The sequence below is a fragment of the Bos taurus genome, chromosome 23 (genome assembly GCF_002263795.3).
Source record: "Bos taurus isolate L1 Dominette 01449 registration number 42190680 breed Hereford chromosome 23, ARS-UCD2.0, whole genome shotgun sequence".
In the NCBI taxonomy this organism is placed as follows: Eukaryota; Metazoa; Chordata; class Mammalia; order Artiodactyla; family Bovidae; genus Bos; species Bos taurus.
Window position 1 is genome coordinate 12,628,167 of NC_037350.1, and position 16,154 is coordinate 12,644,320.

At 41.1% G+C, this 16,154-nt stretch overlaps 1 protein-coding gene across 1 annotated transcript in view; it reads left to right on the plus strand.

Annotated features, from left to right (window-relative positions):
- The window catches only part of DNAH8 (dynein axonemal heavy chain 8), a 328,304-nt gene that overhangs the window by 67,597 nt on the left and 244,553 nt on the right, over positions 1-16,154 (plus strand). The window contains exons 21-22 of the mRNA XM_024983878.2: positions 6,979-7,114; positions 15,008-15,126. Of these exons, the coding sequence (XP_024839646.1) occupies positions 6,979-7,114; positions 15,008-15,126 (255 nt within the window). The remainder of the gene's footprint in view (positions 1-6,978; positions 7,115-15,007; positions 15,127-16,154) is intronic.

A 16,154-nucleotide genomic window follows, 5' to 3' on the forward strand; every position in this document is an offset into this window, starting at 1 on the left:
CTCCAGGGGATCTTCCTGACCCAGGAATCAAACCAGGGTCTCTTGCATTGCAGGCAGATTCTTTACCAGCTGAGCTACCAGGGAAGCCCATGTACTTCATACCAGGTCTCACTTATAAACTAACAGCATACAAAGGAGTAGGGACATTTCTCCATTAATTTTTTTCATTTTGTGCTTTTGACAATGAAAATCATTTCTATTGGTGTGTGCATATAACTGTTCTGACACTGTCCTCTTCTCAGTCGGGTGAAATTCACACTACCAAAGAAAATTTTCTTTGAACATATAAACACAGGACTTTCATATGCATAGAAGAAGCAGATCACCCAAACAAGGGAGATGAGGATAAAGGGAGACCAAGTGTGAATGTGGTGGTTACGTGGGTGGCCCCAGTCAAGATACAGGAGGTGAAACTTGGAAGAGCGTGTTTGTCAATCAGTGTGCCCCAGTCACGTGTCCTAGAGGGAGCCAAGATTGAGTAACACATGGGCTGCCTTCACACAAGCCTGTCACTTAGGTAGACCATTACAGTGAAGACAGAATAAGATTTGTAATGACAAAACACATTGGATAACACTTCGGAGAGAAATCAGTTTTGGAAACATGGCATACATAATGTTGATCTGGGGATGGGTGCAAGGTTATTTTGCCTACCCAGTGGTTTCAGACCGTATTGGGAACCAGGGCCTATTTGCGGTAATGGCAAGTATTCCTTATCTTCGGACATCTAAGATAAGGATGTGGTTATAGGACAGATTTTGATAATTATTTAAAAGCTATCTTCTGTTAGCTCCAATTAGTCCTTCTACTCTATGATGTTGGGGCTGGGACTCTGCAAATTACATTTATCCTTGGCCAGTTGGCTCCCTTTTAAGCTTGCAGTATAGGTAATAGAAGGAGGCTGGAGGAGAAAACAGCTTGCTCTTCCTTGTATTGCCTTCTGTTGCTGACACCATTACCCTGGCAGTGGTTGTTAGTCCCAGGCCCTAGCTTCTTCTGGCCTTTCCAGAATCAGCCTCATGTGTCTCTCAGATATACCAACATCAAGAGGCCCCTCTCTGAGCTTCTGAGGCAGCCCTGCTAGCTGAGCATCTCCCTCACCTCCCGGTACCAGGTTCCAATAACTTCACCCTCCTCCCTGGGCTCCTCCATGCCCGGGGATGGGAGCTGCTTCCTGCAGTTACTTTCTGTGACCTCTGTGTTACTTTTTGCCATTTTGATCCTTTAAAAGTTGTTTTACCAATTTTTAAAATATTTGAATTCTCTCATTCTGTCTGTTAAAATAGCTGGAGTGGCGTGTATTTCCTTGCTGGACCATGATCAACATATCTGTATATTGATAGATATACAAATGGAATCAGAAATCAGGGCAATATTATGATCCAAGTTAAGACAGGAGAACACAGGAAAATATATGAAAGGGTATTAAAAATTCTATCCACAAAATCAACCTGGCTCCATAGAGACAGAAAGTAGATTAGTGGTTGCTAGAGTGATGGGGAGTGACTGCTAATGGATATAGGGGGATTCTTTTGGGGATGATGAAAATATTCTGGAATCAGATGTCAGTGATGCTCCCCAGCTTTGTGAGTATACTAAAAATCAATGAACTGTATACTTTACAAGGGTCAGTTTGTGTTATATGAATTATATCTCAATTTTTAAAAATAGAAAGCTGCTCACAAAATCAGTTTGACTGCCTTCCATTTCATCCCTGGCATGCTCCTTGGTACTGCAATTTGTTCTTCACTCAGCTGTGGGAATGATCTTATTAATCTTCAAGGACTAGCTGTTCTTCTCATGAAGAGATATGGTCCTTATTAGGAAAAGATGCCTTGCTTTGTGAGGCATCTCACAAAGTTGGGTACTACCCAACTGGTAGTGACATCACATGGAGGCAGTTTTTGTAGTCTGTTATCTCATGGCATTATTTTGCCACTTGTTAAAGAGGATAGCTGTGCCACTGGTCGCCAACTGAGACAGGAAATTTCTTTGCAATGGAATGTGTACATCTAAGTTTCTTACTCCTGGCTTTCTTGGCAGTATGAGCTGTCATGGTTATCTGAGGTGACCTAATTCATAAAGTGAAATTGACATCGCTCAGTCGTGTCTGACTCTTTGCGACCCCATGGACTGTAGCCCACCAGGCTCTTCTGTCCATGGGATTTTCCAGGCAAGAGTATTGGAGTGGGTTCCCATTTCCTTCTCCAAGGGATCTTCCCAATCCAGGGGTTGAACCTGGGTCTCCTGCATTGCAGGCAGACGCTTTATCCTCTGAGCCACCAGGGAAGCCCAAATTCATAGCAAGAATCAAATGTGAGTTCTTTGATCAGGGTTCAGGAACTAGGATAGGGCTGGATTATTGTGTTTGGGATGGTATCGGTGCAGAGCCCAGCAAGGTGAGACACTCCAGGAGTCTCAAGGGTGAAAGTCATCAGCACCGCTGGGGCTGAAGGCACCAAATGAGGAAAGAGTGCTTTCAAAGTCCAGTGAGAACTGAAACCACGGGGAGGGGCTCATCCTGTAGGAGCTGAATTTGTGAAGAGACACAGCCTCTACCAGAGATGCAGCCCTACCCTCCTCTGCCAAGGAGGGAGTGGGAGGCACCCTTCTCTCCCGCTCTCCTATTTTCTGCTGGTACGTCCCACTGGGTCAAACCCAGCCGGAAATTAGAGAATCAGGGAACCCCAGGAGGCAGCTTCCCTCTGCACAGGGCAGAGCAGAGAAGAGCTAGGAATGGGTTGCAGGAGGCAAACGGAAAATAGCCTGCACCTGGACTGTCTCCCAAGCTGGATTTCATGGAGTTGCAGGGATTACTTGTAGTTTCCTGAATTAAAGTCATGTAAATAGTTTGTACCGTCCCAGAGCTCTTGGTGCATTGCTGACTTCTTCATCCAACTCTTCTTTCCTTCTGGTTCCGTGGAGAAAGTTCTCACCTCTTTTCATAATTGAGGTCCTACTCGTGGGCTCTGGAGTCCACGCCTTCTTGTTCTTGGCAGCCTACCTCCGCCAGTCTTCCTTCTTCTAGATCTTCAGCTTTGTCCTCTCTAGGGGACTCCGCCCCCTAGTAGTCAAATATATTCTCCTTCTTTTCTTGCCAGCAAACAAAAAATGCTCTCACATCTCCTTCACTTCTTATTCACAACTAAACTTCTACAAATGCTCACTCAAGCTGCCTTCACTCACCCACTTCTCTTTTCCTTGCTTCATTCCCCTCAATTCTTGCTTCCAGTTATTTCTGGCACTAGCTATTGTTTTTTGACAAATTTATTGAAATATAATTCACCCATTTAAAGTGTACAATTTGGGAACTGCCTGGCGATCCAGTGGTTAGGACTCTGTGCTTCCCACTGCAGGAAGCATGAGTTTGATTCCTGGTTGGGAAACTAAGATCTGGTAAGCTATGTGGCACAGCCAAAAAAAAAGCGTACAATTCAATGGTTTTAACATAGTGACAGAATTGTGCAACTGTCACCACAATCAATTTTAGAACAGTTCATCTCCCCCAAAGAAATCCCATGCTCATTAGCAGTCATTATAATTTTCTCTCAACCCTCCCAGCCCTAGGCCACCACTAATTTGCTTTCTGTCTCCATAGATTTCTCTACTGTAGACATTTCTTACAAAAGGAATCATACGGAATATGGTATATTATGACTGGCTTTTTTGACTTAGCTCAGTGTTCATTCATATCGTCCCATGTATCAGTACTACATTTCTTTTTATTGTTGAATCATAGTGCGTTGTGTGGGTGGACCATGTTTTAGTTATCCATTCATCAGTTAATGGACATTCAGATTCTCACTTTTTGGCCTTTATGAATAATGCTGCTGTTAATATAAATGTAAAAGTTTTTGCAGGGACATATTTTCATTTCTCTTGGGCATATATTTAGGAGTGGAATTGTTGGGTTATGTGTTAAGTACATGTTCAATCTTTTGAAGAACAGTCAGACTTTTCCAAACTGGCTGCATTATTTAACATTCCCACCAGCAGTACGTGAGGGTTCCAGTTTCTCTACACCCTTGCCAACACTTATTATCCATCGTCTTGATTATCGCCTTCTTAGTACGTATGAAGTGGTATTAGAAATGTCTATTCAACATTCAGAAAACTAAGATCATGGCATCTGGTCCCATCACTTCATGGGAAATAGATGAGGAAACAGTGGAAACAGTGTCAGACTTTATTTTGGGGGGCTCCAAAATCACTGCAGATGGTGACTGCAGCCATGAAATTAAAAGACGCTTAATCCTTGGAAGGAAAGTTACGACCAACCTAGATAGCATATTCAAAAGCAGACATTACTTTGCAACAAAGGTCCGTCTAGTCAAGTCTATGGTTTTTCCAATGGTCATGTATGGATGTGACAGTTGGACTGTGAAGAAAGCTGAGTGCCAAAGAATTGATGCTTTTGAACTGTGGTGTTGGAGAAGACTCTTGAGAGTCCCTTGGACTGCAAGGAGATCCAACCAGTCCATTCTAAAGGAGATCAGTCCTGGGTGTTCATTGGAAGGATTGATGCTAAAGCTGAAACTCCAATACTTTGGCCACCTCATGCGAAGAATTGACTTATTGGAAAAGACTCTGATGCTGGGAGGGATTGGGGGCAGGAGAAGAAGGGGATGACATAGGATGAGATGGGTGAATGGCATCACTGACTCGATGGACATGAGTTTGGGTGAACTCTGGAAGTTGGTGATGGACAGGGAGGCCTGGCGTGCTGCAATTCATGGGGTCGCAAAGAGTTGGACACTACTGAGTGACTGAACTGAACTGATTCAAATTGTTTGTTCATTGTAAAATTGGGTTATCTGACTTTTTAGTTTTTAGTTGTAATAGTTATTTGTATGTTCTGGATGCTAGTCCCTTATCAGATTGCAAAATTTTTCTCCCATTCTGTGGGTTGTCTTTTCACTTTCTTGATGGTATCCTTTGAAGCCACAAAGTTTCAAATTTTGATGATGTCCATTTCATCTGTTTCTGTTGTTGCTGCTCTGCTTTGGTGTCAAATATCAAAGAAAACTTTGCCTTATCCAAGATTATGAAGATACATGCTTATGTTTTCTTTTGAGAGTTTTATGGTTTTTGCTGTCATTTAGATCTGTGCTTCATTTTGAGTTAGTTTTTGTGTATGGTATAAGGATCCAGTTTCATTATTTTGCAAGTGGATATTCATTTGTACTAGCACCAATTGTCAAATACCATTAATTTCATTATTATATGGTATTGAAAACATACAGAGGAATTTTATGGCATCCTCATTTATTCTTGTGAGCATGCTCTTGTAACATAAAAGATGATTTTATGTTATTTTGTAGAGGTTTCCAGGGGAGTGCCAAAATAAACATGTGTTTAATCTGTCATGTTTAGTAGTATGGTTCCTTCCTTGTACATGTGTGTGTATGTGTGCTCAGTTGTGTCCGACTCCCTTGCAACCCCATGGACTGTAGCCCACCAGGCTCCTCTGTCCATGGGACTTCCAGGTAAGAATCCTGGAATGGGTTTTCATTTCCTCCTCCAGGGGATCTTCCCAACCCAGGGATCAAACCTGAGTCTCTTGTGTCTCCTTAGGGGATTTCAAAGCAAATAGAGGGTGTGTGTATATGAACAGGTGTGTCCCGTCTTCTGTGATCAGCTGGAATTGTGTCCACTTGCTTAACACTTGTTTTCCCTGCTGGACTGAAGTGGCTCTCAGCCTCCATTGCATTCCAAAGTTTAATAGTGTGTTCAATAAATTAGAAAGGATGGAGTGAATGAATGGAGGAATGAGGTCTGAAGAGTTGGTGGGGATAGGAGGGAAGGGAGATTGTCTTTTGGTAAGAAGAGGAACATCATTTCCCCTGAGACTGAGAAAAGATGAAGATGGTTTCAAATACAGGTGAGGTGGTATAAATCTGGGGGACAAGCTTAGAAGTCTCTTTCTCTCAATCTAATAGCCAAGAGAGGAACGCCTGAGAGCTGTGCAAGGAAACTATGGGATCTCCAAAAGCGTGTCTGGAGAGAATGCATAGATAGGCTCAGGCTCCTTCGCAAAAGTGATTTTAAAGGGCTAAGTTGGCTGCTACCATTTACTTTTCTCTTTTCTAAAATGCATGGACAGTGTATGTCAAAAGGCTTGTTCAGTTTTATAAGCCAGTTTTCTTTTCTGGATTTAACTAGTTCTCAATTTCTTCCTAAAGTATTTGTTATTAGAAAGATTCAAAAGGCAAAAAGCACAGACTTTTAGAATCACACAAAGCTGGTTTCAAACCCCTATTCTTACCATCAACTGTGTGACCTTGGGCAAATTTTTTATTCTTTCTGAGACTCAGTTTTCTCATCTGTGAAATGGGGACAATAATGTTACCTATCCCAAGAGGTTGTCATTTAATTAAATGAGTTCATACACATAAAGCTCTTAAATTGATGCCTGGCATATGACACGATGCTCAGTTAAAAACCTTGTCTGATTTGAATCTCAAAACAACACGTTGGATTGTCATTTTTAAAACCAGTTCTCACTTTCAACTTGTGACATCTTTATCTCTCTTATGTCTTCAGGCTTCTTTCTTTTTATTCATATGAATGTGAGTGTAGATCTTGATGAGTGATTGGATCAGGTAAGGTAAAAAAAACTTTGAATTTGGCACTTCCCTGGCAGTCCAGTGGTTAAGACTCCATGCTTCCACTGCAGGGGGCACAGGTTCCATTCCTATCAGGGAACTAAGATCCTGTATGCGTCATGGCATGGCCAAAAAACAAAACAACTTTGAATTTTTATTCTTTCTCCTCCTTTTCCTTGCTTGAGACTTAACAGGTTTCTCAGGCTGCTTTTAGCTGTTGCCAGTTTGGAGTCTGAATCATCATGCTACTGGCTACTATCTCTAGGTATTTTCAAATAGCATTAATTAGAGTTTGACAAATTAAAGTCATATTAAGAAGCTTCACAGTAGTTTTAAGTATCTGGAAATTAATAGTCATTTCTTTATTTAATAGACATACACAAAAGAATGGGCTGAGGTTCTAAACCACAAAAGTAAGCATGTGGAAGAAGCTGTCAAAGAACTTATATCAATATTTGAGACTATTTATGAAGTTAAGTACAGTGGGAAAGGAGCAAGACACTTACCAGGTAATGCGACTGGTTAAACTGTTTGAATCACGAGTGCTACAGATATGCTCTCAAGAAGGCCCTCTGTGCTTAGCATCTACCAAAATTCCAGACTCTGTGAAGGAGATCAGGTGTTCAGCATAAACCATGCAATTTGCACAGTGTAGGCATGTGAGCCCTTTTTATGAGTTAGGGAATGGTGGGCACCCCTCTGAAATCCAGGTTCTTGTTGTTTAGTTGATAAGTCGTGTCTGACTCTTTTGCCACCCCATGGATGTAGCCCACCAGGCTCCTCTGCACATGGGTTTTCCCAGGCAAGAATATTGGAGCAGGTTACCTTTTCCTTCTCCAGGGGATTTTCCCTACTCAGGGATCAACCTATGTCTCCTGTGTTGGCAGACAGATTCTGTACCACTGAGCCACCTGGGAAGCCCCAAATCCAAATTCCCAGACACCTGTTAAGGACCAATCTTGCAAGCAGGCCTTAACGTGGATAGCAGTCTCTGGCCTGCTATGTTAACTTTTTCTTTTTTATGTATTCATTCTACCATGCTGGTTGTCACACTGCATGACAATCATCTGAATAGAGGGCAGAGATGCTGCTGAACATCCTCCATTGCACAGGACAGCCCCCAGCAACAAAGTAGTGCTGAGGATGAGAAACTCTGAGCTTACAGTGGTTAAGAATCCGCCTGCTAATGCAGGAGATGCCAGAGACGTGGATTCAATCCCTAGGTTGGGAAGATCCCCTCGAGGAGGAAATGGTAACCCACGTCAGTATTTTTGGCTGGAAAATCCCATGGACAGAGGAGCCTGGGAGGCTACAGTCCATGAGCTTGCAAAGAGTCAGACACGATTGAATGCACACACATACGAGTGATCTTAGCTAAAACTCAAGTTTATAAATGATTTACTTTTTTTTATTTATTAAAACAAGTGAAAGAGGAAATATTTCTTTTAAGAGGTCTAATCATGACTAAGTTTAATCATGAGTGGTTTAATTATGAATAAACCTGGTTTAATCAAGACTAGTATAGGATGCGGAGAAGGCAATGGCACCCCACTCCAGTACTCTTGCCTGGAAAGGCCTATGGATGGAGGAGCCTGGTGGGCTGCAGTCCATGGGGTTGCTAAGAGTCGGACACGACTGAGTGACTTCACTTTCACTTTTCACTTTCATGCATTGGAAAAGGAAATGGCAACCCACTCCAGTATTCTTGCCTGGAGAATCCCAGGGATGGGGGAGCCTGTTGGGCTGCCGTCTATGGGGTCGCACAGAGTCGGACACGACTGAAGCGACACAGCAGTAGCAGCAGCAGCAGCAGTATAAGATGATAAAAAAATTTACAATTTTTATAAATTGTACTTTCTTTGTATAATTGAATTATGGTTTTATTCATATTTTTCTTTATATTTCTGCATAATCCAAATATGTCTAGTCACCTTGTATTACACAAATAATTATAAAAAGTATTTCATCTTCAAATGTTTCTCATAGAAACTTTTAAAACGAGTGTAAAGAAATCCCTGAATTCCTATACACTAACAATGAGAAAACAGAGAAATTAAGGAAACAATTCCATTAACCATTGCAATGAAAAGAATAAAATACTTAGGAATATATCTACCTAAAGAAACAAAAGACCTATGTATAGAAAACTATAAAACACTGGTGAAAGAAATCAAAGAGGACACAAATAGATGGAGAAATATACCGTGTTCATGGATTGGAAGAATCAATATAGTGAAAATGAGTATACTACCCAAAGCAATCTATAGAGTCAATGCAATCCATATCAAGCTACCAACGGTATTTTTCACAGAACTAGAAAAAATAATTTCACAATTTGTATGGATATACAAAAAAAAAACTCAAATAGCCAAAGCAATCTTGAGAAAGATTGCTTGGAACTGGAGCAATTGGAACTGGAAGAATCAACCTGCCTGACTTGAGTCTCTACTGCAAAGCCACAGTCATCAAGACAGTATGGTACTGGCACAAAGACAGAAATATAAGTCAACGGAACAAAATAGAAAGTCCAGAGATAAATCCACGCATCTATGGACACCTTATCTTTGACAAAGGAGGCAAGAATATACAATGGAGAAAAGACAATCTCTTTAACAAGTGGTGCTGGGAAAACTGGTCAACCACTTGTAAAAGAATGGAACTAGAACACTTTCTAACACCATACACAAAAATAAACTCAAAATGGATTAAAGATCTAAACGTAAGACCAGAAACTATAAAACTCCTAGAGGAGAATATAGGCAAAACACTCTCCGACATACATCACAGCAGGATCGTCTATGACCCACCTCCCAGAATATTGGAAATAAAAGCAAAAATAAACAAATTAAAATTAAATTAAATTAAAATTAAAAGCTTCTGCAAAACAAAGGAAACTATAAGCAAGGTGAAAAGACAGCCTTCAGAATGGGAGAAAATAATAGCAAATGAAGCAATGGACAAAGAATTAACCTCAAAAATATACAAGCAACTCCTGCAGCTCAATTCCAGAAAAATAAAAGACCCAATCAAAAAGTGGGCCAAAGAACTAAATAGACTTTCTCCAAAGAAGACATACGGATGGCTAACAAACACTTGAAAAGATGCTCAACATCACTCATTATCAGAGAAATGCAAATCAAAACCACAATGAGGTACCATTTCATGCCAGTCAGAATGGCTGCTATCCAAAAGTCTACAAGCAATAAATGCTGGAGAGGGTGTGGAGAAAAGGGAACCCTCTTACACTGTTGGTGGGAATGCAAACTAGTACAGCCACTATGGAGAACAGTGTGGAGATTCCTTAAAAAAACTGGAAATAGAACTGCCTTATGACCCATCAATCCCACTGCTGGGCATACACACTGAGGAAACCAGAATTGGAAGAGACACATGTACCCCAATGTTCATTGCAGCACTGTTTACAATAGCCAGGACATGGAAACAACCTAGATGTCCATCAGCAGACGAATGGATAAGAAAGTTGTGGTACATATACACAATGGAGTATTACTCAGCCATTAAAAAGAATACGTTTGAATCAGTTCTAATGAGGTGGATGAAACTGGAACCTATTATACAGAGTGAAGTAAGCCAGAAAGAAAAATACCAATACAGTATACTAACACAAGAGAAGACTCTACACATGGACATCACCAGATGGTCAACACCGAAATCAGATTGATTATATTCTTTGCAGCCAAAGATGGAGAAGCTCTATACAGTCAGCAAAAACAAGACCAGGAGCCGACTGTGGCTCAGATCATGAACTCCTTATTGCCAAATTCAGACTTAAATTGAAGAAAGTAGGGAAAACCACTAGACCATACAGGTATGACCTAAATCAAATTCCTTATGATTATACAGTGGAAGTGAGAAATAGATTTAAGGGCCTAGATCTGATAGAGTGCCTGATGAACTATGGACTGAGGTTCGTGACATTGTACAGGAGACAGGGATCAAGACCATCCCTGTGGAAAAGAAATGCAAAAAAGCAAAATGGCTGTCTGGGGAGGCCTTACAAATAGCTGTGAAAAGAAGAGAAGTGAAAAGCGAAGGAGCAAAGGAAAGATATAAGCATCTGAATGCAGAGTTCCAAAGAATAGCAAGAAGAGATAAGAAAGCCTTCTTCAGTGATCAGTGCAAAGAAATAGAGGAAAACAACAGAATGGGAAAGACTAGAGATCTCTTTAAGAAAATTAGAGATACCAAGGGAACATTTCATGCAAAGATGGGCACAATAAAGGACAGAAATTGTATGGACCTAACAGAAGCAGAAGATATTAAGAAGAGATGGCAAGAATACACAGAAGAACTATACAAAAAAGATCTTCATGACCCAGATAATCACGATGGTGTGATCACTGACCTAGAGCCAGACATCCTGGAATGTGAAGTCAAGTGGGCCTTAGAAAGCATCACTACGAACAAAGCTAGTGGAGGTGATAGAATTCCAGTTGAGCTATTTCAAATCCTGAAAGATGATGCTGTGAAAGTACTGCACTCAATATGCCAGCAAATTTGGAAAACTCAGCAGTGGCCACAGGACTGGAAAAGGTCAGTTTTCATTCCAATCCCAAAGAAAGGCAATGCCAAAGAATGCTCGAACTACCGCACAATTGCACTCATCTCACACGCTAGTAAAGTAATGCTCAAAATTCTCCCAGCCAGGCTTCAGCAATATGTGAACTGTGAAATTCCTGATGTTCAAGCTGGTTTTAGAAAAGGCAGAGGAACCAGAGATCAAATTGCCAACATCCGCTGGATCATGGAAAAAGCAAGAGAGTTCCAGAAAAACATCTATTTCTGCTTTATTGACTATGCCAAAGCCTTTGACTGTGTGGATCACAATCAACTGTGGAAAATTCTGAAAGAGATGGGAATACCAGAACACCTGATCTGCCTCTTGAGAAATTTGTATGCAGGTCAGGAGGCAAAAGTTAGAACTGGACATGGAACAACAGACTGGTTCCAAATAGGAAAAGGAGTACGTCAAGGCTGTGTATTGTCACCCTGCTTATTTAACTTATATGCAGAGTACATCATGAGAAACGCTGGACTGGAAGAAACACAAGCTGGAATCAAGATTGCCGGAAGAAATATCAATAACCTCAGATATACAGATGACACCACCCTTATGGCAGAAAGTGAAGAGGAACTCAAAAGCCTCTTGATGAAAGTGGAGAGTGGAAAAGTTGGCTTAAAGCTCAACATTCAGAAAACGAAGATCATGGCATCCGGTCCCATCACTTCATGGCAAATAGATGGGGAAACAGTGGAAACAGTGTCAGACTTTATTTTTTGGGGCTCCAAAATCACTGCAGATGGTGACTGCAGCCATGAAATTAAAAGACGCTTACTCCTTGGAAGGAAACTTATGACCAACCTAGATAGCATATTCAAAAGCAGATCATTACTTTTCCAACAAAAGTTTGTCTAGTCAAGGCTATGGTTTTTCCTGTGGTCATGTATGGATGTGAGAGTTGGACTGTGAAGAAGGCTGAGCGCCGAAGAATTGATGCTTTTGAACTGTGGTGTTGGAGAAGACTCTTGAGAGTCCCTTGGACTGCAAGGAGATCCAACCAGTCCATTCTGAAGGAGATCAGCCCTGGGATTTCTTTGGAAGGAATGATGCTAAAGCTGAAACTCCAGTACTTTGGCCACCTCATGTGAAGAGTTGACTCATTGGAAAAGACTCTGATGCTGGGAAGAATTGGGGCCAGGAGGAGAAGGGGACGACAGAGGATGAGATGGCTGGATGGCATCACTGACTCGATGGACATGAGTCTGGGTGAACTCTGGGAGTTGGTGATGGACAGGGAGGCTTGGCGTGCTGTGATTCACGGGGTCGCAAAGAATCGGACACGACTGAGCGACTGAACTGAACTGAATGCATATATATGGAATTTAGAAAGAAGGTAATGATAACCCTGTATGTGAAACAGCAAAAGAGACACAGATGTATTGAACAGTGTTTTGGACTCTGGGAGAGGGCGAGGGTGGGATGATATGGGAGAATGGCATTGAAACATATTAAATATCAAATGTGAAACAAACAAACAAAAAAAAGAAATAACTTACAAAGACCCCCCCCTCCAAAATTTAAAAATTATCTCTATAATGTCCTTTTCAGGCTCTTCTATTCAAAAATGTTCTCCTGAATACAGAGAGGGCCCACACAATAGAAATTAATTAATGGGTTTGTGCTGTGCCTACAAAATCAGGCACAATTTTTGAGACCTAGTCAATGGAAAGTTAAGAACTGTAAGTTAAAGACAGGTGGACAGGTAGAGGAGAAAGCCATGTGCAGGCAAATATCCCTTTCCAGTAATAAGGGAAAACGTAGGTGAAAATGCACATTTTCATTAAGTAAAAACTTCAATTTAATTCAGTGAACAAATTGTTTAATATATAAAATACATTTTGCTTTCCTAAATGTATAAGACCTGTAAGAAGTGCTGAAAATAATATATTCACTGAGGGGATTTTAGGTAATAAATATAGATAATTTGTAGTTTTAATTTGAAGGGAAAACCATTGTGTGTGTGTGTGAAAGTGTTAGTGGCTCAGTTGTGTCTGACTCTTTGCGACCCCACAGACTAGCCTGCCAGGCTCCTTTGTTCATGGAATTCTCCAGGTAAGAATACTGGAGTTGTTTGCTATTCCCTTCATCAGGGGATCTTCCCGACCCAGAGATCAGACAAACCATTATTTTTAGTTAAAAGTTGTTAATATTTTTCCATGTTCACTTTACTGCTGCTGCTGCTGCTAAGTTGCTTCAGTTGTGTCCGACTTTGTGCGACCCCATAGACGGCAGCCCACCAGGCTCCCCCGTCCCTGGGATTCTCTAGAATCTCAAGAACACTGAAGTGAGCCGCCATTTCCTTCTCCAATGCGTAAAAGGGAAAAGTGAAAGTGAAGTCCCTCAGTCGTGTCCGACTCTTAGCAACCCCATGGATTGCAGCCTACCAGGCTCCGCCGTCCATAGGATTTTCCAGGCAAGAGTACTGGAGTGGGGTGTCATTGCCTTCTCCATCACTTACTGCTAGAAATGTTAAATGTGTTTCTTTAATGAGTTATAGCCAGTTATGATCCACATGCAAGATTCTGCACCAAAGTTCCTAAATGTGAGAAGTTTTTGCAAGGGATAAATTTGAAACTATTGGAAGAAAGCTTTGCTTTTTTGGGGAAACACAGGGGCTCATCCCACCGATGAAGCAAAGTTGTTGGAAAAGTAGCATCAATATGCTAATCAAATTAACAAGTCTTTAGATTCATTAGGCGGGGCACAGGGAAGAGGGGAGTAGTTTACAGAACCCCCTCTCTAGTATTGGTATGGCATACCATAGAAAGAATTTTTAAGGGAAAGGAAATGAAAGAAGGGAAAATGTAAGTTAGGAGAGAAATTTTGGGGCTCAGAACATACCACCTCCAAATGTGCTACCGTGCATATTGAGTATTTTAAGCTAAAGGAATTTGAGAGGTGGTGGTACAGGAAAGTGAAAGTGTTAGTCACTCAGTTTTGTCTGACCCTTTGTGACCCTATGCACTGTAGCCCACCAGTCTCCTCTGTCCATGAAATTCTCCAGACAAGAACACTGGAGTGGGTTGCCATTTCCTACTGCAGGGAATCTTCCTGACCCAGGGCTTGAACCTGGATCTCCTGCATTGCTGGCAGTTTCTTTACCATCTGAGCCACTCCAGGTGGTATGGGAAGGACTCTCCAACCTCTACTTTCTCCTCTCATCTGAGAGGCTTCCATGTACCCAGAGAGGAAAGGAGCATCTTTATTTTCAAAGATGGGAGGATGCTGAGAGGAATCAGAATGAATGGGCCTTGCTAAATCCCCACAGTTTACTACTTGTAGTCCTATCACATTTTTCCTATGATTTTCTACTCTTTATCGAACCTAGTGTGAAACCCCGTAAGTTTAATCACTTCTTTGGATCTTAATTTCCTTTTGAAATCTCTTGTGTCATGTAAAACTTATATTAAATTTGTATGCTTTAAAAAAACAAACAAACAAAAACTCAGAGCTTAAATATCCACAGCATGTGTTCTTTCTCTTAGAGATTTTTCACTTAGTTTAAGTGGTTTTCATCAGAAGTATCAAAAACACAAACATATCAGCTTGTTAGGCTAGCAAAGTCAAAACTTAAACAGATATTTTAGAAAGCTAACATGTAGAGCCCTCTTTAAATGTTCCCTAATTCTAGATACTAAAAGTATGTTTGAAGAGTGTACTTGATTTAAATTAAATTCAAGGGTGATTTCCCTAGGAACAAATTTTTAATTTTTCGATTAAGAATTTTTTAAAGAAGGAGCCTCCTAAGAAGGTTTGGTCATATAGAATAAACCGATTGCTAAGTATTAAATATTCTATTTTTATTTTATCTTTTCTATAGAGCTGAGAAAGCACGTTGTTTTTGGAAGTGAGGGAGAAGATGTTGAAAGTGCTGATTATGATGCTAATATTGTGCCTGAGGCTGATGTTAAAGATGATAAAGAAGATGAATTTAAGAAGGTATTATTGTGAAACAACCTCATGCAATTTCACAGAATTATGTTTCATAGGATTGCAGATAATCCCAAATGGTGTTTCCCTCCCCACCCCCACCCCCCAGGCAGTTCTGCAGCCAATCTGTGTGGATTTATAACAAAATCCAGAAAATATAATTTTCTATCCTACACTGTGGAATCTGACAAGCTACAGCAGTCCTTACAGCTTTCCCCCCAATATCATCTGCTTTTAATGTGATTCTGTCGATTACAGTTTATATACTTATCGTCCCGATTGTGACTGACAATGTTTTCTTATGTAATAAATGTCACATCTGGGACCATAGTGCCAATCCATTTGACTCAGGACGGAGAACTTTGTTCTCAGTTACTGTTTTTAATGGAGTTACCTATATTGCAAGACCAGACTTTGATTCACCTGGGGTCCAGGGATCTGCATATTTTAAAAGCACTGTGGATATCCTGTGGACTCCCCTGCAGGAGAAACCCCAGGTGGGCAGAGCTTCACATTACACTGAGATGTGTTGAGAATGGAAATTGAGGAGACAGGGGGATTCTTCATCCTTCTTAGGCCTTCTGGCTGTTCATCAGCTCTGAATGCCCCTGCCACATTTGTACTAATTCCTGATTTCTCCTGCTGCCATCAGTTTTCTTTTTCTTAATATTTATTTATTTCACTTGGTCGGGTCTTACTTGTGTCACCTGGGATTTTCATCGTGGTGCACAGACTCTCTAGTTGTAGTAAGAGGATGCTAGAGCTCTTGGGCTCAGTAGTTGTGGTAAGCAGGCTTAGTTGCTCTGCAGCTTGTGGGATCTTTGTTCCCCAACCACAGATCAAACCCGTGTCCCCTGCATTGGAAGGCAGATTTTTAACCACTAGACCACCAGGGAAGTCCCTCGTTAATTTTTTTTAACCCTCCATACCCATCTTTTCATTCTTTCTCCATTTTACTTGCTTTTATACCCTCTAACCCACACAAGTGGTGCTTGCGGTAAAGCATCTGCCTGCAATGCAAGAGACATGGGTTTGAT